This window comes from Ostrinia nubilalis, chromosome 20 (assembly GCF_963855985.1).
Source record: "Ostrinia nubilalis chromosome 20, ilOstNubi1.1, whole genome shotgun sequence".
Classification (NCBI taxonomy): Eukaryota; Metazoa; Arthropoda; class Insecta; order Lepidoptera; family Crambidae; genus Ostrinia; species Ostrinia nubilalis.
Window position 1 is genome coordinate 6,468,042 of NC_087107.1, and position 24,494 is coordinate 6,492,535.

The following is a 24,494-nucleotide window of genomic DNA, read 5'->3' on the forward strand; positions in this document are numbered from 1 at the left end:
GATTATTGTCTATGACTCACAGGTTACGGCACTGATGTGTCAGAGACAAGTCATAGACAATATGGAGATAACACATGATTTTAAACGTCAAGTCAATTTGACAAGTCTCACAAATTTTCATCGTCCACGTATTTTGCTAAAATAATTTGTTTCAAAGATTGATTTCAAACTTGTATAAACGTGAAAATAAAGTTGGTTTCATGGGCTTGTTAAATAATGTGTATGATATTATGAACACGTAAGTGATTATGGTGTAATTGTGTATGAAAGTGTTTGTTTACATCTCTGCTGGATTCTAAAAAATCAAGGTATACAGTTCACACTAAAAAGAGAGGTAGGGCCGCAGAGAGCGAGATAGATATAAGTAGGTATTTGACTCAAGTTTTGTTCCAAACTCTGCCCTCCATTTTTATCTGTAGCTTCATGATTCAAACCCAGCCCAGTGAATGTCTCATCTGTGCAGTGAATAGTAGTGGTGATGAAAAAAGGCAAAACTAAATACCCAACATTGCAACACCGATCATTTCTGTTTATGAAATGGAAACGTCACTTTTCTTTTCCATGAATGTGTAAAAAAATCCAACAAACAGTGCTTTGTGATGTGTTTATAATAATCGTTTTTAGTTAGATAATAAGTAAAATGGCAGATTTTGATGCAATTTATCCAGATGAGACTGAGAGTGAGGAGAATATAGAGGAGACACATGTGACGTTAGTGCCAGATCCAATAGTCGTCCGTGGAGCTGGTAACATGACAGTGTAAGGTTCAATTTTATGTTCATAATATCAGCTGTTCAGCGTAAAACATCATACTAACTCGTATCTCGCTCTCCCAAAAATATGAGACTCGTATGAGCAAAATCTATTCTTGTTCTTTGTCGTCTGCGTTCAATGGCATTGAGGTGATTTCTTGAGTCGGATATTGACCTGGCGCCAATTTCAATTTTCTTGAGAACACGAACATGATAAATTAATACCAATTGCATATGTGTAAAGGTCATTTGATTTCTTAGTCCATGATTTATCTTAATCACAATTTCTTGACGAATTTAGAGATCTCATCTTACAAAAATCCTTTGTAGTTGTCCATTCTTACAAAAAAAAGCCCCATCCTTTTTTTTGTAAGAATGGGCTTACAATTTTCCACATTTTGAACCACAAGTTATTTTTATTTTTGATGAATCAATGCAAAGTTTATTAAGCTTTGTGTTATGATTTTGCCTGCCATAATGTTCTAATTTGTTTTTTATTATGTATGTAAATAATCTAAAGAAAGAAGCTGACTAATAAATTAGATTATGTTACTTTTAAATAGAATGTTGTCCTTTATTTAAACTTATAATGTAGGTTTTGAATCAATTATATCTTAGTTTAGCCATGTTATTTTCTGATGCAGTAGGATACAAAATTTTAATACACCATGGCCATGCTCCATGAATACAATATTCTAACATTGTCAGCTGTTCAAGGTTGATTTATGTGGAAACAAAGTGTACTCAAGGAGTATAGATGGCAAGGTCAAGAATGAGCAAACATTTATAATATTGCTTACATTAATGCTATCAATATTGGTTGTTATTTGCACTTCATTCATTTAGATACCTACTCATTCCTAATTATGGCCCATCTATCCTTAATTGAAGAACTCATTAATATAATTACTAATGCATGGATTTTGTAAAGCTGTGCAGTTAATCTACTACATTATATTGTTTATAATATTATCATTGATATTTTTTGACTGTTGAAAAGAAGCTTTAATATTGATTTTTGTTTTTCAGTTTTGGCTTAAGCAACCGCTTTAATACAGAGTTCCCATCCGGACTGCAGTCGCGAGTGGCTCCGGAAGAGTACCAGGCGACGGTGGCCCGCATCAACAGCGTTCTAAAGAAGACCTTGCCTGTCAACGTCAAATGGCTGTTCTGTGGCTGTGTTTGCTGCTGTTGTACATTAGGATGCTCTCTCTGGCCAGTTATATGCCTTAGTAAAAGGGTAAGTGTATGTACTAAATTGCAGTATTTACATAATTTTTCTATAACTATTCTCATTTTTAATTATATTCATTGATCGGAGACCAAGATTATTGCACCAATTATCCTCAGCTGGCTCATTTTATTATTCTGAAACAGTATAAAGTTGATATTCAATAAATATGTTTGGCTGATATAGAAGAACTCTTTTTAAGCCAACTTATTGAAAGTTCATTAATATGATTTTATACTAATGTATATGTCAACTTTCTTGTCAAGTCTTAAGTTTCCTACAGATACTGGTGCAGGATTTCTTAATAATGTGAAATACTTTCTTTTCTTTTAGACTCAACACTCTCTCAACAAATTATTGGAATGGGAGAACAGCAGATTATACAACAAGCTGGGACTCCGCTGGCGCCTGACGAAGCAGCACTGTGACTCGTCATCTATGATGGAATATGTACTTCTTATAGAATTCATACCCAAAATACCAATATACAGGCCTGACTAAATTCTCTGCTCCAAGGCTTGCCTGTGGGCTACATAAACGATCTGTAAATAATATAATCCTAAAATCGTAAACAATATTGTATCATCGCATCTAGCATTATGTATGTTACAAGTGACCACAATAAGCGATTTGTGCACAAGCATTTCGGCCCAGGGTACAATTAATAATTAGCATTGACTAATAACTTTAAGAAAAGAATATCACACTCCATATTTTCAATGATAGCCCAGAAATACATGTGTCAAAGAAATTTTATGTTCTTTGGGTGTCTATATAAATCAGTATAGGTACTAAAAACAAGAAGTTGCAGCAGCAACTCGTATAAGTAGATCTAAGGAGCTTTATCAAATTGGAGTGTGGAAGTTGTAGTAAGAAAATTTGCAAATCAGATTGTGCACAGTACTTGGGTGAGTCTTACACTTCCTTGTAAACGGACAAATAAATTTAAATGGTATAGTTACTTGCTTTTTGTGTATAGATGTCACTGAAAATTGCAAGCTTTTATTTGCTTAAATGCAAAATGTTAACTTAATGTGTATGTTAAAGTACTATACTTCTTAAGATAATACTTAATGATCTTAATGATGTTAAATTCGTATTGTTGGGAAGTTGTTGGGTTTTAGAAACTATCCTCTTCGAAAAATGAGGCTGGCAAAAAAGAAATAATTAGGTTTCTACTTTATTAGTTGAATCTTGTGTGTGACTCATACACATTACTCACTTTTAACTTTGTGCTGCAGTTATTTTTTAACGTTTCGACCTTTAGACATTACTTCAGATAACTTTATATCTGATAGTTCATGTTGAAGTGCTTGTAATCTAGTAATAATAACCTATGTTTTATAATTAATGTCGTAACTTGTATGATGATTTACTGTATAGCAGTTTTTATGTTAGAGAAATAAAATGTTAGTGGGAACGCCTACTAAATTGGTGGGCAAACAAACTGATATGGTTACAGCCGTTATCCAGCCTTACAACCGTCATAAACATTATTAGAACAGTTAGGTATGTGATATGCAATTTGTTTTGTAATCACTTTGCTTCGTGCAATATAGTCAGCTCTATTTTTACTCACGTTTATGAATGCCATTTCTAATGGTATAACACTCATTCGTTCTCTCAATTTGTCGTAATTAATTCTATTGGTTGCAATAAACGTAAGTCAAATTTCATTGTTAACAAATCATATTTCTTAACTTTTAAAATTTTCTTCGTATTGTTTTCCAGCCAGCATACTTTACTAAATGTATGTTTTGTACCTGAATTGTCAGTTTCTACAGATTTAGGAATAAGTTAAAGCCATAGCATAGCGAGGAAATACGAAAGATAATTCTTAAATACGCTAGGGAAATGTTCGGGACTGTGTTATTAGACAATTAGTTATTATAAAAGTATGTACGTATTCTATATTAGAAAAAATCCCGCCCTCTTTTCCCTTTTCAACGTGTTGTGAATGTGCCGGATTTTCGTTAAATATTGTAGTCGCTATTTCGCTATAAAGTCTCACCGCATTCATAACTATTGGGAGAACACAAATTGGAGCGTTGTCTTGCCATCCAACATGTCTCAAGTTGTTTTTGTCGGCAACGGTTGAAAAGTGAACAGGGTATGTTGACATTAAGTTGTAATTTAAGGAATTGTAAATATTTTAAGTACGTATAGATTATTTTTGTTCAAATAAAGCTCACTTAATGTGATGTAATGAGGCATGTTTTATTTTACTTCTTAGCAATTCCATCATTCAAGTGCTATTGTTTTGCATCAGACTTAACGAACTTGTTTACCCAGGTGTAAATCTAACAACGCTAAAGTCACGATTTGAATAGGTACTACATAATTATACTGTTATTGTTAAAACCCAATCAATCCAACCACGATGTTTCATAATCGGGAGAGCGCGTTAGTTTTGGGTAGGTATTTTATAGCTACGATTCTCTTACGTTATGTACCAAGGCGCCATAAAATCAATCTAATTTATTGGAAACAAGAACGCTATGCGTGCGTTCCGTCTACGTGACGCAAGCAACGCGTACGCGCAACTCATAATAATACTTAGTAGGTACTAGCGTAACAAATAAAATATCATAAAATAATTGACATTTAGATTTTATTTCATTACTTATACATAAATAAATTCATTGTATTATACACAAAAATACTTAAGGCACTTAATATTATGGTCCCTCGAAACAATAATTATTAACATTTAAATGACACAAACAGAACCTAACAAAATATACAAATTATTACAAAAAATATATCAACTGTACGTAGAATAATTGGATTTCATAGATACAATTACAACATAATATTGACTTTATAAACCAACATAAGAAGTAACGTTAACTTATCAGCTGATTATATTATACATGGCATCAATAAATACATATATTTTTGTAACGCGTCGTACGAATTGCTTTTTAAGTTAAACTTATTGAGTAACCCACACTTTGCTTGACAAAGAAAATGGATACTTACTGCATTGTAGTATTTGGTTTAGTTATAAAACATAATATACAATTTAAAGCATTATAACGTCACCTACAAGCTGCTAACTCAGCCACTCGGCTGTAATCTCAGGTATAAAATAAGTAGCAAAACTATAATAATATGTATACAACTAAATTTTCAGATCATATCAGGACTATTATACATAAACGTAATATAATTACACAACCTTTACCAACTAAGATAATTAATACTCTAACGAAGGGGCGTTTTAGTTAAATAAAAGCACTAATATTTACAATCAGTCATTACAAACTAATCTTGCATTTTTAAATAACGCTCATATACAGGCCACTTTATTCGTCCGTTAAAAACTACCTGTACATACACCTACTTAGTTTTATTATGGCAACAAGAGTGCAAAACTCATTTTAGTAATTGTACATAATAAATGGCTTAAATTGTCTAATTTTTCGTAAAAATGGACGTTGGTTACGCAAAAAGGTGCTCTCTAAATGTTGTCATGTAGCAAAATTGGAAATATATTGCACTAACTAGTATTAACTATTATACCCCCCATATTATCGTCGAGGGGTAGTTAAGATTAAGGACCGGTTTCTTTATAAAAAAATGTAGATAGTTGTCATCTATCAAAGAAAATTTAATAAAATCGCCAACTACCAGACATCTATCACTTTTCGAGACCTGTTAAAACAAGATTTGTAGTTTATCTAACAGTTAAGTTTTAGGCTGTCAGCGACTTTATCAACAAGTGTATGAAACTGGCCCTTTTGATATGATAGACAGTCAGTCTTCATGCAATGTATCACATTGGAGTAGTATGTCTACCTGGGGCATTTAATTGGGGCTTATTTAGCTTAGTTGCACGTAATTGACGGGGAATTGTCCTTTCATGCCGTTACATTCTCCAAAGTACCATTCATCGCTGACTTTCTGCAGTACTGTTATTGTGTCTCCTATACGGAAGCGTAGGTCTCCTGGTTGCGCCGGCTCGAAGTCGTAGAGAGCCGTGGCCGTGGCAAAGTGGGCCGGCTTCGCCTCGTTCGGGAGAGGCACCTTGATCTCGACGTAGCTGCACGGGAACAACCCTTCGGCGCCGCTGCGAAGACTCCCGTAAAGCCACTCGTGGTCCACTCTACGTATCAGGTTGATCCTCGAGTTTGCCTGAAAATAAAAAAGCACAAATATAAAACAAACTATTTAACTATAAAATGTGAATACCTACGTTTACATACACAATACAGTTTTACGGGTGTTTTAATAGGCAAAATTATTGCTGTCATCTACCCAATTCACTGCATTGAATATACCTAATCAACTGCCTAAGTGATGGTTGGTGAAATATTTCACAAGGTTTTCAAACGGTTTCTTTAGAAAATTCGAGAATCGACTGTTGTACAGTACAGTTACATGCGGGCGTGAACAGTGAGTCGTGACATCACACCCAGCTATTTCCATACTAGGCGGATACAGTTCCATTGTCATTTTCTATTTAATTTTACTGTCCTTTTTATACCCCTCTTTACACGTCATTATGGGACTTTAACACGAAAAAGTTTTTTTACTTGTTACGGTTAGTCCAGCAGAAACTAACGATATACTTTGCAAAATAGCAAAAGTTTTTACCCGACTGCGCCAGGAGGGTTATTATTACAATGAAAAGCAGGAAAAGAGAACAAACAAGAACCTAAATAAAGCTATCAGTCAATGGAGTGTCGTCACAGCCAATGATTGCTTTTTATCAAGCTATCAATAGCCGTAGTACACCCGCCGAGTTTAAATGGCGAACCAAGGTTTCTTCAACCGATCCTCATGAAGTATAATGACCCTTCTCGGCCAATCAACGCCGCTATTAATACAACAAGATTTCAAGTAATTGACTTCTGACCTAGACTCATATATTAAAAGAAGTAGGTGCATTTATTTTTATACCGATAACAATTACATCGTGTAAAAGTTTTATGTGAATTACATAAATATTGTATACATAATTAAGAACTTCTTATTACCTTAGAATTTACATCTTATTATAATTATTTTTAACTAAAATAATATAGTTACTACATAATAATATTTTTCTAGCTTTAAATAATAAGGCATCTTAGGTATCGATTTTAGGCAAACCGATTAACTACTTTTGAACCTAACGATTTACGAAAGAATATCTAGAAATTAAAAAGAGATCACCAAATTACGTCACATCAGTTGCTGCAAGTTTTGCGTAATTTTTAAAACTGTCAATCGCACAGAATGGCGTTGCGAATTCAATTCGCTACAAAATCATACACTAAGCTACTTTATCTCAGGAATTACTTTTTATTTAATTTGAAGATTATCGCACTAGACATTCATTAGTAAGCATTACTTTAAGTTTGATCTGAAAATGTAAATTAAGTTAGTTGCTCTCAAATATTAGGCTTCAAATAACGGTTCCAAGTTTGATAAGTGGGTGGTGGCAATCAGACCGCATAAAAATTGCTCAAGTTTTAAAATACCTATTTATAACAATTATTTTCTTTACTCCGTTTTTTCACAAAAAAATATAATCATGACTTACACAAATAGGTCAAATTAACAAATGCTTTCATTTGACGTCGACATCGCGCTTAATTATTGCAATGTCCTCGAATTCATTAAGGTAATTAGGTATCTGGTTAACAGACAAAAGTCGTAATTGTTGTCCCTGTGTACCATAGCTACGTCGATTTTATAAAGTAACTCATTATATAGCTTAAAGAACACTAAACCTACCTAAATAATTAATTCATATTTATTTATTACAGCAGAAATATTCAACCAATTCATCTAATGCGAGTAGACTTAAAATAAGTAAATTATGATATAAAAAAAGATATAAAAATAATTAAAGTGTGATTCATACAATAACAAGAAATTGATTGAAGTAGATAAGATAAAGTGCGACTGATCGACACAATTGACTCGTTTAAACAACAATCAAATCACATTTTTATATGGCGAGTGGAAGTTCGCTTTGTGATAACGATAGCCAGTTCCTGTGGCATATGTGACACCTACTCAATGGCACTGGGTATCGTCCAGCGTGTGTGATATGCGATTCATTGCGAAAACTTCGCAATCGTTTGAAACGTAGGTATTGTACTGGTACAATCAGCGCGTGAACGCCCCAAACAACAGCTATCCTACAACGTCATTAAACAGGTGGTTCTAAACAATCATTGACGTAACGCAACAGACGTTATCTGTCCACGCATGCGGCGAGCGACCATTGTCTAGGTAGTAGGTTTGAACAAATGGCTTCAACATGCAATTATATCAATTGCCGAACACATTACCTACATAAGTTGTTACCAAATTCAAAAATAGCGAATTCCAAAGAGAACAATCATACTTAAGTAAATATGAGCACCTTAAAAGACAACACATTTCATTATAATGAAATATTACAATGAATTAAAATATTCATATAGGATTTATTCTCCTATAGCTAGAGCTGGTATTCGAAGCCGGGACCCATGTAAAGCTATCTACTACACTACGGCGCTTCATGGTCGTTATCTTTGCTGATACAACGTATTTTCCAGAAAAATGGCTAACGATGGTCTACTACACAATAAACGGAATGTTTAAAGTATGCAAGCAGAAGCTTCCTTAATACGTTTAGAATAGATTATCTTGTTATGACGTGAACAGCTGTACTGCCTCGCCTATTTATTGGCGCTAATGGATGGCGAAGCAAATTTAGAACGTAAAGACATGAGAATACATACAGGTGAACAACCAAAATACCTTCCACAAATTCCTTGCCAAATTACAGCGTATTTGAAACTAAGAAGTCATCGAAGTGGTATCGACGAAGAAATTAATAACAATGGGGATTCTTGGTAATTTGATTACACTGAAATAAGACAACACATCAGACAAAGGAACACAATGGAATACCTACTACCGACTTGTAATACTGAAAACTGGTTTTTGCGATCGGCGGATAATAATGAGAATCCTAGCACATTATAAAAAATGCGAATAACAATGACTTTATCTAACAACATACCTAATAATGATATCTATTTATTTTTAAAAGTCTCATTACTTTTCTGCGTATTAGCGATAAAAGCCTTAATTCGATATGACGACCGAGAAAACTTACACCTACATAATGCCTTCTATTAATAGCAGCTACTTGGCTTCAAGCCATTGCGAGGTCTAATAAACAAAACAATCCATAGTGTAGCTACAGTAATAATTCTAATATTTTTGAGGAATTCAGTCTATCTGGCTTTTCAAAACATAAAACCTATAAATTAAATAACGCACACATAAAATGAAATACAAATTACAAAGTCGGTGAAAAAAAAATTACGGAACTAAGGATAGGAATTATTATACTCGTTGATTGGACTAAAAGAAAAGTGAAAACCTTACGCATTTTTTTCACGCTTCTTCGTCAACGGAAATTATTACTTACAGTTACAGACATCTTTATCTAAATTCGTCAAACCATTTTGGAGATAAAACGCAATAATATTATTACGTTCCTTGCGATAATAAGACCGCCTAAATTGTGTCGTTCCATTTATCATATATTTTTTTAATTGCCAGTTTTTATGTTTTGGTATGTAGTGTGTAATATAGACAGATTAGATATGTCTGTTTTTGTTTGCAAAAATAAACAGTCACGCATACAGTGCGACATCCTTTCGTCGCAAATAAAAATCCAAATTGATTATTATGAATTAAACATACAAAATACGAAACACATTAAAATAAAAGAATTGTGTAGTTGTTGCCACAGCAGTATCATAACATTCATATACAAAAATACTTATTATTTGAAAATTTTAAATGGATCTAGGGAAACAGTATTTGGAAACTGTTCACAATTTTTGTAAAGTCATGAACACGAAAAAAAATAGTTTTAAAGATATTCTCACTAAAATCATGAAAGATTCGTTCGTTCGTTCGTAAGTTTCAGCCGAATGACGTCCACTGCTGGACAAAAGCCTCCCCCAAGGATTAAACTATCCTATTTGTAGAAAGTGTTTTTGGATATTAACTACCAGTGCCTTTAGAGACAATGTATTGATAACAGTTGATAACGATTATCGAACGTTATTACTATCATTGACAAGAGAGATACAGTGCGAAAAATTAATGATGGACTTTTAAACCATTAGTCATCTAAGCAAAATTTAATTTCAATAATAGGGATATAATTGATACACCAACCAAGATATTGCATAAGTCAGTTTTTAAGTCAGTTCAGCATCATAATGTACACATGAATAAGTCTAGTCTATGAGTAGGTATTATAAGAGTAAACATACGTAAATAATGTCGTAATTGATGATAACAAAAGTGTTATTAAATAAAAACATACCGAAAAACAGAGGTCATCTGGGTGATCCGTAAAGTAATCGAACAGAGCAATGGCGTATGGCTTCTCCGTTTCAGCGCAGTCGAAGTTTGGCTCCGAGTTGAAGTCAACTTCTTCGGGCCACTCCACTGGTAGATCCTCGTCTGCCTCCGGAGGCGGTGGCGGGGGCGGGACGGACGGCATCGGCGGCGACGACGGCTCGGGAGAACTGTCCCAGGCGAGCCTAGATTCCTGCAAAATAACACTTATTTTAAATACACAAAGTAATATTTTAGGAATTATTGGGAATTTACTTAAATACTGTCTAACTCCAAACCATATTTTCTGCTTTCTGCATAAACGCAAAAGTTTGTTAGGATTGGTATGGTTGGTATGGAGGTTATTATTATTACCCCTTGGCATAATACTGCTGCACTGGACGAATTTTGATGAAAAAAAAACTCATCACCAAATTCTAAACTAGATGTATTCTAGAAACATTATCTATTCATCAACCAGGTATTTTAATCTTAAATCTTTTTCATGCAAACCTTAACTAATTTAATTATTACTATAAAAAACTGCTTCAGCCAAAACATATACTTAAAGATGTGCATGATAAACACCTAATTAGATTCATACAATTGCTAACCAAAGTAGAGGGCATGGCCATGACTATTAGTGTTAATATGATTACTGGCCACTATGCAGCTTGACTGACTTTTCCTCAAGATACATGGTACATAATACAGTATGTTATTTATATTAGACAGACCCTGTTGGAATTATCAAAATAGGTATGCACTCAACTATTATTAAATAAATATTATTATATTACAATTTTTTTTTATTCTCTTTTTCACTACAATCTGTTGCCTTGCTGGAACATTGAGTAGTATGTTTGTTGGGATATGTCATGTCTTGCTCGGTATGTGGCCTGTGTCACATCCTACTTCACTTTATTGGGTTTTAAGTGTGTCCTGTGGAGTTTTTCGTTTCAGTCTACGATGTGTCTGGGTTTCGTCCATCAGAGGTCTCGCCAAGGGGTTGGGGTGGTTTGTGATCCGTTTTTTGTACGATTTTGTATGATGTACAATTTCCTGGCTGACTGTGTTGATTTGTAGGTCATGATGCAGCTGTTCATTTGTGACATACCAGGGAGCATTGGTTATCATATTACAAATGAAAAGTTATATTTTCTCGCACAGTCTCTACAGTTGGTTTACATCAAAACCTTGTAATGTTGTAAACAAACGCAACAAGAAAAGATCTTTGATACTATGCTTGTAAAGTAAAATGGAGGAAAAAATATGCTGTTCAGATCCAAATGCAAATAAAGAAAATATTGACCAATTAAGAATACTCTAATTGCTAAATTGATATTTTTAGTATAAATTAATAGAGCAGAATAGAATAAAAATACTTACAAAAGTATCTCCAAAGCCATTACAAATTTTTTGAATTGGAGTCGTAGTGTTTATAGTCATGGGAGTGACTGGGAAGGTGCTTCCAAACGTTGTCTTCAACAAAGCAGAGTTGTCTGGAGGCTTAGGCCTGGCTGGCTTTGCTCTGATTATTGTAGGGCCTTTTATTATTGTTATTGGCTGGTTACTCGTTTGCATCTCAAACAAATCCTTATTTATTATAGGTTTCTTCATAATGGGAGGTTTATTCACAACAGGCTGAGGTGAAAAAGGATCAATTGTAGCCAAATCATCAAATGTATCATCTTTTGTAACCTTTTTCCTAGAATTCAAGAATAAATCAAAGTCATCTTCAAATCCACTTTCAGCCTGGGATGCATTTCCACCATTATTTGCATTATGGTGATTCGTAGAAGTTGTAGCATCCGATCCAAAACTGTCCACACTGAGACCATCACTGCTGGACCTTGTGGTAAATGTTGGGGAGCTCGGTGGCGAGGAAAAGTCTATGAGAGTGCCCGTTTGAATATTCTTTGGCTCACATTTTGGGAACACTTTACTTGTATCCACCTCATTAGGTAGATCAGTAACATTGTGTTGATTGGCATGATTGTTACTACTATTCTTCTTACGGGATAATAGAGAAGACAATACTGTTGGTCTTCTAACAAAGTGAGAAGGCTTAACAGGAACATCAGGTTGCTTGTTGCCTACTTTCGGAGGGGGAGGACGTGGGGGAGGCATTTTCTTCTGCACATATGGGGCTGGTTCAAACAAATCTGCACCAAAAGGGTCATCATTCCAATTGGTCACTGGAGAATATCTATTGACTGCTGGCTTAGGTACACCTGGTGCTGGTCTAGTAGGACCTTTCATTCCTGTGGACAATAGCATGAAATTAAAAAATCTGTTGTGGCACATACATTGGCACTGAATTTAAGTGTACACAAGTGTTATCAGTGAAAATATTTTCAGTCATTGTAGTCAAAGGCTCATTCTAATTAGAATGACTCACTTTTTTCTGAAATTTAATGTAACTGCATGAAAATAAGCCAACTATCTGCTTATAGATGGTTCTTGATATCAAAAAATCACTTCACTGTGGGCAGCAGCAACGTCGTGTCTGCATAACAAACTTCGCAATTTAACGCAATAAACTAGCGCGCTGCGTAACTCGTCCGCGTCGTGACTGGGGCCTGCCTGGAACTCGATGCGGTATCGATAGTGTTATTTTGATATCGATATCCACCCACCAACAACAAGCGTGCGCTAAACACCGCGCCTCTCGCAGTATCAGCAAGTGCCTGGCACAACGATGCACGGTCTTGAATGGGTTCGTTTGTCGTAACAATAAACGGAGATGGTAAAGAAACATTTCTTTACGACGAATCAACACGTTGCTACCATATTTTAGAGATACATAATAGTGATTAAAAGTTCGCAAAGAATAATGTTTTGAATACATAAAATAAATGACACAGCATAGCACACAATACCTTGTTTGAATAGATCCATTAGTTTCCCACAATCCTTCCTTCACTTCAATCGTTTTAGAAAGAGAGCCCTAGAACCTGACCATCCAAGAAAAGAATCCTGAATCGAACCTGAACTAGAGGAAAAGGGAAAATAAAAACTATTACGGTATTAACTTGCTAATTGGGTGACACTCGTAATTTATTTTCCATTCGTTTCGATCCCGTTTCTTCCGTTTTTACATTAATTTTACATGACTGACAGCCAGCAAGCCTTGCAGCAACGAAACGTCAAGTATGTGTCAAAATCCAAAGAGTATATAATTAGTAGTAGTAGGTAACACAGTACCAGGCCTGGCTCACTCCGCGCGGTACATCCGATAATTACCTACAGCGAAGCGCCCCGCCGCGGCGGCGGGTATTATATCAGTCGAGTGTCACGCGCGCGCCCGTCAGGACGCTGGCGTGCGTTGTAGTATGATAATAATTCTATGATCGAAGTATTATTTAAAAATGGACATAAAGAGAAAGAAATATTGTGCGGCGTTCGGGTGTTTAAATTCGAAAAGAAATCTACCGGATTTATCTTTTTTTTTCGCTTCCCAAAGATGCTGAAAGGTATGTTGGCCATGTAGGTAATCAATAATTCTTAGGATAATATAGGAACCTAACCTACCATGACTACTGTTCAGAATTCGTTCGTTCGTTTCAGCCAAATGACGTCCACTGCTGGATAAAGGCCTCTCCCAAGGTTTTCCATAATGAATGCATACTTACCTACATACGTACCTCATTACAAATAAGTAGATTAATTATTTTTTCACTAGACAGCAACCCTAACTGCGTAAGAAGAGTTCAGAGGCACGCGATAGAAAGAGACAAAACTTGTAGGTGAATAAAATTGTAGGTACGTAGTGCTGTGCGAGCTGAATTCCACTGTATCGCGTCGTAGCAAGACTCGCATTTATTTAAATCGTCTTGCGGAGTAATCCTTCTGTACCTGTACTATTACTTATTCTGTGACAGTACCATGAATGAAGCAACACAGTAAAGGAACAGCACACTTATTTCAAAAAGGGATCGAAATCACGCGCCGACCACATAAACGTCTATTATTTATAGGGTCTTCAGCGCGTGTTTTGAACTGTTTTGCTCTAGAGTCAAGATAATCAACAATAAAAAAAATATTTTTGGTGCAAATAAAAATGTGATTGTGTGGCAAACGCAAAACACACGCTGGAGACCTAAGACCCGTTTATACAATCCCTTTCCGAGTTGATAGAGTGTGCTTCTTCGTCCTACCTACTCGACTAACATTCGACTAAATTACTACAAATTTACGCGCCACTCCACTAAATTATTCGACCAGTGCTATAAAGGCTTATGAGCCTAAAAAAAGTGACGGCAGCGCCCATTTTAATCAACTTTGGGTTTTGAAGGGCCGGTCCATATTATTACAAGTCAATGGAATGGAACAGCTGATGTTGGACGGACTGACATCAACTGACATTTGCATTTTGCTGTCAAAGCCACCCACCGATTATTTTTATTGAGCCTTGCTTGTAATTGTTGTGTGGTATTTTGAAAAACATTTCTTTGTGTACCTACTAATATTATATTTTATCTAATAAATTTCAGTTCAAGTCACAGAGGACATCTATCTGTAGTGACTAACACCAATATTATGTTGTGCGATACAATTTTCACCAGACTGTCCTAAAACCTAAGCCTAAAGTTGAAATATAATATAGCAGAGAAGATATTACAAAATGTCTTTACTAGATTTACCAATTGAAGTTCTGCTTCAAATTTTGTATGACTTAGAGCTAACAGATCTTCATAATCTCATGCTTACATGTAAAACTGCCAGAAATATCGTCATATCCAATAACTCAATTTGGAGGAATATTATTAAGTGCTGGAATCAAATGATTGTTCGTAACAGTACAGACAACAGGTTGGTATAGTTTATAATAGTACAAAAAGGTGATTTCATTGGTTTTCTAAAATAACAGATTTAAAATTTAATTTTTATTAATAATTTTGCAGTAAAATCAATACTCTTTCCATATATAACCAATTAAGGATTTCAAACAACTGGCGTAAAGGAATTTATAAAAATAAGGTAAGTGTACGGGATTAGCATAATGTTCTATTTAAATTCCTTTTCTTGAAGTGATGTCAAACATAAACTTTTTGGATATCTTTTACAACCAGTTGATATGAAGTGTTTGTTATGGCCCAAAGTTTAACTTGTAGAGAACACCATACTGCATTAAGTACCTAATTAAACCTAAAAACATAATTAGGTAATCTTACTAATTAACATTTATCACATTACTTGCAGGTTATCATTCAGCATAACACAAAGTACATGCCTTGGTTGTATTTTCACAACTCTCAACTGATTTTACTATCTGTGGGATCTGAATTACATTGTTATGAAGTAGATAGAAGAGGAACACTGCGTGGTGCCGCTCCTATTTGGAAATTTAAAGTGCCAACAGTTAAAAGGGGTGATATTCGCACAAATGATATCTCTAGATTTGTAATGTCAGAAAATATTATATTTTGTGGAAATAGGTACGTAAGAATAAGATTTCATAATTATTTAAAAATAAACTAAAGTTTTTCGTTGTAAATATTACATGTGTACAATTTTTTTTCAATTACAGAGATGGCAGCTCTACTGTGGCTCTATTGACACATCCGAAAAAAAGACCAAAACCATTATATTTCATTTCCAACTGTCAAGAGAGCGGAAAAGTAGAAGTGTCAGCTGTAGAGTTGGTTGCTAACTCGGAAAAGGTCTGTGCCATAACTGCCTCAATGCATAGCTCTAAACTATTGTTGTGGAATTTTAATAATGAAACATACTATGATGAAATAACTTCTTGGACAGACCCATCAGAAAATCCATCAAAATTTCGTAAGTCTATTTATTATACTATTTATGAACGGATGGAAATTCTAAATAAATGTGTGTACCTCTTAATTTTCCTACATCCTTTTTAGTCACAGAAATCGAATTTCCCGAAGATATAGGAATAAGGTGCCTCAGCCTGCATAGTAGCAAGAGGAAAATAGCAGCTGGCCTCAATAGAAGTGTTATACCTGTTTTGATTGATATTGAAACGTAGGTGAACCTTTTGAACTCATATTTTTTGTATTGTATAAATGTAATTCTTATTCACTATCAATTTCTCCGTTATTCATAATTTATCATTATTTACAATTTTAATTATATTATGTATCTATGAAATCTCTATACATATTATTGTTTTTTTCTTAAATGTTCAATCTTTTTACAGGCGTAAATTTTTGTACAAACCCCTATTGGGTCGGTGTCATAAGCTATTAACTCGAGACATTAGGTGGCATGATCCGAATACGATTATATATGTAACAAACTATGGCACGGTGCACTATGTTGATGTGCGGGCAAAGAGAGTGGTGAGGCATTATTTATGTAATACTAACAATAACTACTTAGGACCTTTAATTATTTGTATGTCATTACTTATTACATTTCTCTCATCTTTATAGGTTCATGAAATGATGGACCCATTTCAAGCCTCATGTTACTGCCTCAAATCTGATGGTGATCGAGCAATAATTGTCGGCTCCTCAGAATATTCCCGCTGTGTTTTGTATGACATCAGAAAACATGATTCCCATGTTCAAGTAAGTAGTTTGTATGTAGAACTATATTTGTCTTTTCTATTTACAACTAATTTCCTCCCGCGATTTCGCCCGCGTTGAATTCAGTCTGTCATTTGATCATTATTTTATTGTGGAGTACATTTTTAACTATGATAGAGATGAAACGGATATCCGGTAACTATCCGGTAGGCCGGATATCCGGCCTAAATTTACTATCCGGCCAGATACCGGATAGTAACTCACTATCCGGCCGGATACCGGATATTAAAAAACTACGACAATTTCCTATTAATAAAATGAAATACATTAATCTTTGAGGTAAACATTAATAAAATGGCTTATAATAATGACGGCTTTTATTTAAAGTCCAAAAAGTTACAAAAAGCCATAAGGCCTTTAAAAAAAAACTAATTTCTTTTTCTGAGCTGTTCACTCTAATGACGAATACATAAATAGCAAATATCTGTTAAGTCGAAATATTGCCAAATAAAATAATTTTCACTGATGGTCTGATGTCATGATGCAGTTCAGTCAGATTACGCAGCAAGTAAACATTGAATAGCGAAAGTTAAATTATTAACTTTCGCTATTCAATCACACACTCACGATGGCAACCGAAATCGCCCGAATTGATCTGTCCCCTAGTAGGCCAGTAGAATTAGATTTTAAATCGGAAATAATTCCTACAAAAGATTTTATTGCTTTAATGGCTTCATTGGTTGCCCATTAAGACTCTCCTAGGTTTTCGACTTCGACGTAGGGCATGAATATCGGAATCTCGGAATCTCGTAATATCGGAATCTCGGACTGCGAGATCCGATATTTCAATTCCGATATTGAGCGACCCAATATCGTAATATCGGAATCAGATAAAAGTTTTAATTGAGATTTTAAACAAAGCGTTTAAACTCGCCACAACCTACCACAAAGCCCAAAGTACATTATAGGCAAAGACCAATGATTTTCTCATGTCTCTCACCATCACTTTTTGTTCCACTGTAAATATTTTAATATTTTACTATTTATGGTTAATTTAATTTGTTCTAAATCAATTTAAGCATTTGCCATAGGTGCTTGGTCAGCAAAGAACGACATCTCAACTCCCTTTCAAACATTAATTTTACTGGACTATGGACCGTCAGCTCTGCGTCCTCTATGTGTCCAGCCATTGCCACTTCAGCTTGCTAATCCGTCGGGCTATGTCAGCAACCTTAGTTAGTTTACGGAGCTCCTCATTTCTGATTAGATCTCGTAAAGAAACACCAAGCTTATCCCTCTCCATAGCACGTTGTGCCCTATATTCAAAGGCCACGTTTTCAAGCCGTATATCATCACTGGTCTGGTAACACACACTAATTGAAGACTTTCGTCTTCGCGTTCGACGATTTACCTCTTTCTCGAAATTGCATCTAACTACCTAGCTGATCGTTTGTCCGAGATAGACATACTTACTTATCAACAATCTCGAGAATCGAGCTCCTAACCGAAACTGGGTAATGAGCAACATGGACATTCGACATAAGCTTCGTTTTTTCCATATTCATCCGAAGGCCTACCTGTTGGGAAACTCGATTAAGGTCTTCGAGCATTGTGGTAAGGTCTTCCAACGGTTCTGCCTTAGTACGCAAAATAGACGGACGATGAGGCAGCAAGGTTCTGAAGTGGAGGCCACGTACCGGAAAGCGCAGCGTAGGACTCATAATCATAACCACTAGGTGGACCGACGACCTCATAAAGGTAGCAGGAAGGCGCTGGATGCAGGCCGCCACCAACCGGCCATTGTGAAAATCAGCATCGGAGCCTGTGTTCAGCAGCAGACGTCCTATGGCTGACATATGGCTGGCTAGTGGTTTTGTGAGTTGTACCACAGAATAATAATAAGTACTGTACATCGATAATCAAAAAGGAACAAATTACAAGCATACCTATTCAAGTTCAAAATTGTAGAGAGTGGTAAAAACCACTCTCTACAATTTTCTTAACACGTGATTTGAATGACTCTAAAATTCGTTCCGCCAACATAAAACTGGGTAATATAATGAAGGAGTAAAAGTTTGTTTGATACCTGTGATTTTACAAAAACACTTTAATTATTTGCTAGTCCGTATAGGCTCATTATCAGTAACCATTTATTATCAGGTGATCCGTCTGCTCGTTTGCCTCTTGTCACATAAAAAACCAAATGCAATGGATACCCATAACGTAAAAATGGTTTTAAAATACTTCAATTTTATGAAGTGCTGTTTTGTACCAATTTAAAGATTTTGATTAAAATCATTATTTTATTGTAAACAATCCAGAATTCTTACAAATATAACCAAATATTAATTTTATAGCATATGAACTCAATTCCGATATTAATATCGGAATTCCGATATTGAGATCTAATATCGGAATCCAATATCGGAATTGAAAACCTTCCGATATTACATGCCCTATCGACGGCGTTGTGCTTAATAGGTGGTGGGGGCCCCCGAAAGGGGCGCTTATTCGGTTTTCCGGTTATACCGCGTAAAGGACTTACCCTATCGAAAAGTGGTCTTCCTGACGGTTGAAGGGCATTTAATCCTGCATTAAATAAGACCAAATTTATATGTTTTGAACAAACCGTTCTCGTGCAAATGTTCGGCAAAGTAGAAAATATGTGTATAATTAATGACCCTCTCCACGCCCAATAGCTCGTCACCCGTAGGCTCCCAAGCCTTGTAAAGGGTCGCCTTAACCAGCGTATCCCTGTCAAGGCTCACGAGTTGGATTCGCTTATCCTTGTTCGTCCCAGCCGTTCCTTAACTGCAGTTGCTGCACCTCTTCCTGGCACTCTCCTGAACGACTCTGTGTTACCTAATGTGGCTGCCCCTCTTCCTTGTACCCTCCTGTACGATTGCATTGCTTAGCCATATGCCTGGTCCAAGGTTCGACGCCACAAAATCAACTTCGTATGCGTGAAAATAGTTTAAATACTATTTTCCGTGCTTGCAACATTTTTCTTTACTGCTTCGCCTCTATTAGTCGTAGAGTGATTGTATATATCCTATAGCCTTCCTCAATTCGCACCTTCGGTAGAACAAGGGCACAATTGCACTTTTTGCAATTTTACAGGAGAGCTATTAATTATTAGCTACACATTTTTAAAGTATTTCTGCATACTTAACTCATTTTTGCAATTTTTGACAATTGTGCCCTTGTTCTACCGAAGGTGCGAATTTATGAGCTATTCAACACAAAAATAATTATTTCAATCAAACTAGTAATTCTTGAGATTAGCGCGTTCAAACAAACAAACAAAAAACTCTTCAGCGTTTTAATATGAACTTGTTGTTGTTGATTTTTGGCGTTGAACCTTAGACCAGGCATACGGCTAGGCAACGTAGTCGTGCAGGAGGATACAAGAAAGAGGGGCAGCCACAGTAGGTAACATAGAGTCGTTCAGGTGAGTGCCAGGAAGAGGTGCAGCAATCGCAGTTAAGGAACGGCTGGGACGAACAAGGATAGGCGCATCCAGCTCGTAAGCCTTGATAGGGTTACACTAGTTGAGGCGCTCCTTTTTAAGACTTGGAAGCCTGCGGGTAATGAGCCATTGGACGTGGAGAGGGTCATTAATTATACACATATTTTCTACTTTGCCGAACATTTGCACGAGAACGGTTTGTGCAAAACATATGAATTTCTTATTTAATGCAGGATTAAATGCCCTTCAACCGCCAGGAAGACCACTTTTCGATAGGGTAAGTCCTTTACGCGGTATAATCGGAAAACCGAAAAAGCGCCCCTTTCGGGGGCTCCCACCACTTAAGCACAACTCCGTCGAAGTCGAAAACCTAGGAGAGTCTTTATCATAGCTGGGCACCGTTAATCAAATAGTTAACTTCGTTAATCGTTAAACCGTTAATAATAAAATTAACTTCGTTAAACGTTACATTTCGGAAGATTTAACGCAAGTTAACGTTAATCGTTAATCCGTTAACACATGATAATAAAACGAAAAAAAAAATTTTGTATGCAAGGTTCAAATAATTTCGAAAGCTTGTATCGCGCATGCAATTTATTCCTGTTTTATGTTTGCGCTACAAGCTTTCGAAGTTATTTGAACCTAGGCTTGCATAAGTATACAATTATTTTTTTCGTTTTGGTACAACTGCATTTCAGAATAAAAGCTTATTTTTTAGGGTTCCGTAGCTAAATGGCAAAAAACGCAACCAGTTTATTCGTCATGTCTGTCTGTCCGTCTGTATGTCACAGCCATTTTTTTCCGAAACTATAAGAGCTATACTGTTGAAACTTGGTAGGTAGATGTATTCTGTGAACCGCATTAAGATTTTGATGCAAAAATAATAATAATAATAAATATTGGGGGCTCCCCATACTTAGAACTGAAACTCAATTTTTTTTTAATCAAACACATAGTATGTGTTACGTGTGGGGTATCCATGGATAGGTCTTCAAAAATGATATCGAGGTTTCTAAAATACTTTTTTCTAAACCGAATAGTTTGCGTTGCGTGTCAGACGCTTCCAAAGTGGAAAAAGTTGGTCCCCCCCCCCCCCCCTCTAACTTCTAAAATAAGAAAATGAAAAATCTAAAAAGACATATGATGTACATTACTATAAAAACTACCAACGAAAATTGTTTTGAACGAGATCTAGTAAGTAGTTTTTTTTAATACCTCGTAAATCGTAAACCGCTTATTACCGCGTAATCTATATCTATACTTATAATAAATCTGTAGAGAGGTCAATTCTGTACATGAAATATATTTTCAAAATAACTATCAGGGGGTGATTAGTGATCGATACTGATGCCAAAAGGGCAATCAGTAAAATTTTTGTCTGTCTGTCTGTCTGTATGTTCCTTATAGAAACAAAAACTACTCGACGGATTTTAACGAAACTTGGTACAATTATTCTTCGTACTCCTGGGCAGGTTATAGGATACTTAGGAATTCCCACGGGCACGGGAATTAGCGGGAAAATCCTTTTGTATGAAAAATCTAAACTGCTTAAGTTAGACGCTTGAAATTTGGCATGCAGGTACCTTAGTAAACTTAAAGCTTAGTTACAACAGGATATTGCAAAATTCCCACGGGAACGGGAGTTAGCGGGAAAAAACATTTGTATGAAAAATCTAAACTGCTTAAGTTAGACGCTTGAAATTTGGCATGCAGGTACCTTAGTAAACTTAAAGCTTAGTTACAACAGGATATTGCAAAATTCCCACGGGAACGGGAGTTAGCGGGAAAAAACATTTGTATGAAAAATCTAAACCGCTTAAGTTAGACGCTTGAAATTTGGCATGCATGTACCTTAGTAAACTCAAAGCTTAGTTACAACAGGATATTGCAAAATTCCCACGGGAACGGGAGTTAGTGGGAAAAAACATTTGTATGAAAAAATCTAAACCGCGTAAGATAGATGAAGGGGGTAAAACGGGATCCACGCGTACGAAGTCGCGGGCGGCCGCTAGTCTTTCATAATAACTTAAATAAAAAAAAAAAAATTCATAAATCACTGGTACGGAACCCTTTGTGCGTGAGTTCGACACGCACTTGGCCGGTTTTTTAGTAGTATCTCAATCTCAGAGCCTTGGTTAAATTACAATATAATTTAGCACCAGTGCTCGAAAAGACAAATCCAGCAAACCCAAACTCGATAAGGTTCCACCGTTTCGTTTAGGAATTCCTATGGCCACCTCGTGACTCCATCATCAGACCAGCTCAATGGTACTTACCATAACATTGCATTGTCATCGTACTTACATAAGTATACCAAATTTCAGCTCAATCGGTTGAGGAAAACTGGTCTTAAATTCAGTTGCAAGAGTTGTCACACACATACTAACAAGTGTCGTTAGTGATCTGGTTACAAAAACTGTTGTTTTGGGTTCTGGAAGTTCTGGAAGCCCGAACGTACTTGTCAGAACGCGTTTTTTTTAGCGTTTTTCAGCGTGCCTGCTGAATCTTTTTGGTAAATAGTAGGTACTGGATTAACGATTAACGGACTTAGGATAATTTAACGGAAGTTAACGAGTCCGTTAACATTTTTTAAAGTTAACTTAAAAGTTAATCCGTTAATAGAAATGTTAACTTCGTTAATTAACGATTAACGGATTAACGAGTTAATGCCCAGCTATGGTCTTTATGGGTAACTAATGAAGCCATTAAAACACTAAAATCTTTAGTAGGAATTATTTCCGATTTAATTCATTTTTGTGTTTAATTCTACTGGCCTATAGACAAGTGGTAAAATCTGACATTCTACTCGGACTGATTAGATTTTCGAAAAGTGTGACTAGTCTAGTCTACTAAAATAGACCCACTGATCGCGTTCGAAGCACCTGTGCGGCGCTAAACTCGTCACGACATGTAACGAGACAACGGGCCAACTATCCGGCCGCCGGATATCCGGCTATCCGGCCTAGCAGCTGGCCGGATACCCGGTATCCGGTATCCGGCCAAACAACTACGAGTATCCGTTTCATCTCATGATATCTCCTAAAATATTAATTGAAAAATTTTAATTGAAATATTAACATGTAACTTTATAGTAAATAAGAAGTAGTTTCCATTTAAGTATAGGTTAATGCAATGGTGGTCTCCTTATCTTACTGATCACGCAAGGTTGGTGCCCAACGTGGGGTTTTTTAAGCCAGTTTTTTAATCCGTAGCTAAAGCAACCAATTGATAAACTTTGTTGCTAAATGTTACTGATGATCGGCTACCGATCAAAAAACCGGCGAAAAATCAGTCTTTCATTCTACATCACTTCATCTGTAACAACAGTAGGTATTTTGGCTTTTCGGTGATTCATCGACAATATAAAACTTGTTTGTTTCAGATGTATTTTACGCAAAAAAAGTCATCTCCTGTGTACAGTTTGGATTTTGATTCCACTAAGCTTATTGCTGCGGTAGATCGTAGCGTAGCAGTCCTAGACTACAATACCAGCTATCGTGGAATACGTGGAGTACGAGATTATTCTCACACTTTTGAAGTTATTAAATAGATTATTGACATTTTTCAAATTGCATTTGTAAGTAGGTATAGGGTCATTCCATGACAAATGTTACCGAGGGTGAAAAACTAAATATGTTCTTTTCGCATTAAATCTAATGAATTTTGAAAGTAAACATTCCAAATTATAATGTGCAACAAAAGAAATCTGAAAGAAACAAGTTATTTTTAAGTTATTAGTCTTCAAAGTCTATACTTAAGTCAACTGTCTGAATGATCATTTTCTCTCTAATTATTGGTAATACGATTTAAAAAAAACTATCAATCTGTGAAACGTTTTGCCACTATATGATTCGAGGGTATTTATCATAGTATTGGTAGATAGCGTCATAGTCCCAAAAAAATGGATAATCATCAAGTTTTAAGTGTGTTTTCTTGTTACTTCGGCGATGTAACACCCGAAACAGAAAAACAGGTATTTGTTTTATTATTGTACCTTACACATGGATTAGGGTAACAATATTTGGTAAAAATAAGGACATGGTAGTAATGATTTCAAATACTAACTAATATCTGAGCATGATACTAATTTAGTATGTTTCTTTCTTGATTAAAAACTGTAACACCCGAAACGTTTCGGGTATTACATTTTTATTTATATGTCGATAATGTGTGTATATTGCTTGGAGAAGTGAAAA

At 35.7% G+C, this 24,494-nt stretch overlaps 3 protein-coding genes across 5 annotated transcripts; 2 read left to right on the forward strand and 1 right to left on the reverse strand.

The window, feature by feature from the left end:
• Positions 1-315: 315 nt before the first annotated feature.
• On the forward strand, positions 316-4,189 carry LOC135081535 (cysteine-rich hydrophobic domain-containing protein 2). Its single transcript, XM_063976259.1, has 3 exons — positions 316-759; positions 1,782-1,992; positions 2,317-4,189. The coding sequence occupies exons 1-3, from the start codon at positions 641-643 to the stop codon at positions 2,482-2,484; spliced, it is 498 nt and encodes a 165-aa protein (XP_063832329.1). The 5' UTR covers positions 316-640; the 3' UTR covers positions 2,485-4,189.
• A 388-nt stretch (positions 4,190-4,577) lies between these two features.
• On the reverse strand, positions 4,578-13,453 carry LOC135081536 (SH3 domain-containing protein 19). Of its 3 annotated transcripts, none has more exons than XM_063976261.1 (4): positions 13,212-13,453; positions 11,719-12,593; positions 10,316-10,543; positions 4,578-6,120 (listed from the first exon to the last, which is right to left on the reverse strand). In XM_063976261.1, exons 1-4 carry the CDS (start codon positions 13,228-13,230, stop codon positions 5,809-5,811), a joined length of 1,434 nt encoding a protein of 477 aa, XP_063832331.1. In that variant the 5' UTR covers positions 13,231-13,453; the 3' UTR covers positions 4,578-5,808. The 3 variants fall into 3 exon arrangements, with proteins under 3 accessions (XP_063832331.1, XP_063832333.1, XP_063832332.1); XM_063976263.1 differs by lacking the exon at positions 13,212-13,453 and adding an exon at positions 12,816-13,191; XM_063976262.1 differs by lacking the exon at positions 13,212-13,453 and adding an exon at positions 12,731-13,191.
• A 1,238-nt stretch (positions 13,454-14,691) lies between these two features.
• Positions 14,692-23,889, forward strand: LOC135081741 (F-box/WD repeat-containing protein 4). The gene is made up of 8 exons (XM_063976525.1): positions 14,692-15,144; positions 15,237-15,312; positions 15,535-15,770; positions 15,863-16,116; positions 16,203-16,323; positions 16,499-16,640; positions 16,734-16,871; positions 23,681-23,889. The coding sequence occupies exons 1-8, from the start codon at positions 14,957-14,959 to the stop codon at positions 23,846-23,848; spliced, it is 1,323 nt and encodes a 440-aa protein (XP_063832595.1). The 5' UTR covers positions 14,692-14,956; the 3' UTR covers positions 23,849-23,889.
• Positions 23,890-24,494: the final 605 nt, after the last annotated feature.

Bases quoted from the DNA above. Each gene is read 5' to 3' on its own strand.
- LOC135081535 (XM_063976259.1), top strand. From the start codon at position 641: ATGGCAGATTTTGATGCAATTTATCCAGATGAGACTGAGAGTGAGGAG. The intron at 760-1,781 runs GTAAGGTTCAAT...TTTGTTTTTCAG, and splicing joins GGAGCTGGTAACATGACAGT to TTTTGGCTTAAGCAACCGCT. The intron at 1,993-2,316 runs GTAAGTGTATGT...CTTTTCTTTTAG, and splicing joins TTATATGCCTTAGTAAAAGG to ACTCAACACTCTCTCAACAA.
- LOC135081536 (XM_063976261.1), bottom strand. The intron at 10,544-11,718 runs GTAAGTATTTTT...GTTATTTTGCAG, and splicing joins ATGGCTTTGGAGATACTTTT to GAATCTAGGCTCGCCTGGGA. The intron at 6,121-10,315 runs GTATGTTTTTAT...TTTTATTTTCAG, and splicing joins CAGATGACCTCTGTTTTTCG to GCAAACTCGAGGATCAACCT.
- LOC135081741 (XM_063976525.1), top strand. From the start codon at position 14,957: ATGTCTTTACTAGATTTACCAATTGAAGTTCTGCTTCAAATTTTGTAT. The intron at 15,313-15,534 runs GTAAGTGTACGG...CATTACTTGCAG, and splicing joins AAGGAATTTATAAAAATAAG to GTTATCATTCAGCATAACAC. The intron at 16,324-16,498 runs GTAGGTGAACCT...ATCTTTTTACAG, and splicing joins GTTTTGATTGATATTGAAAC to GCGTAAATTTTTGTACAAAC.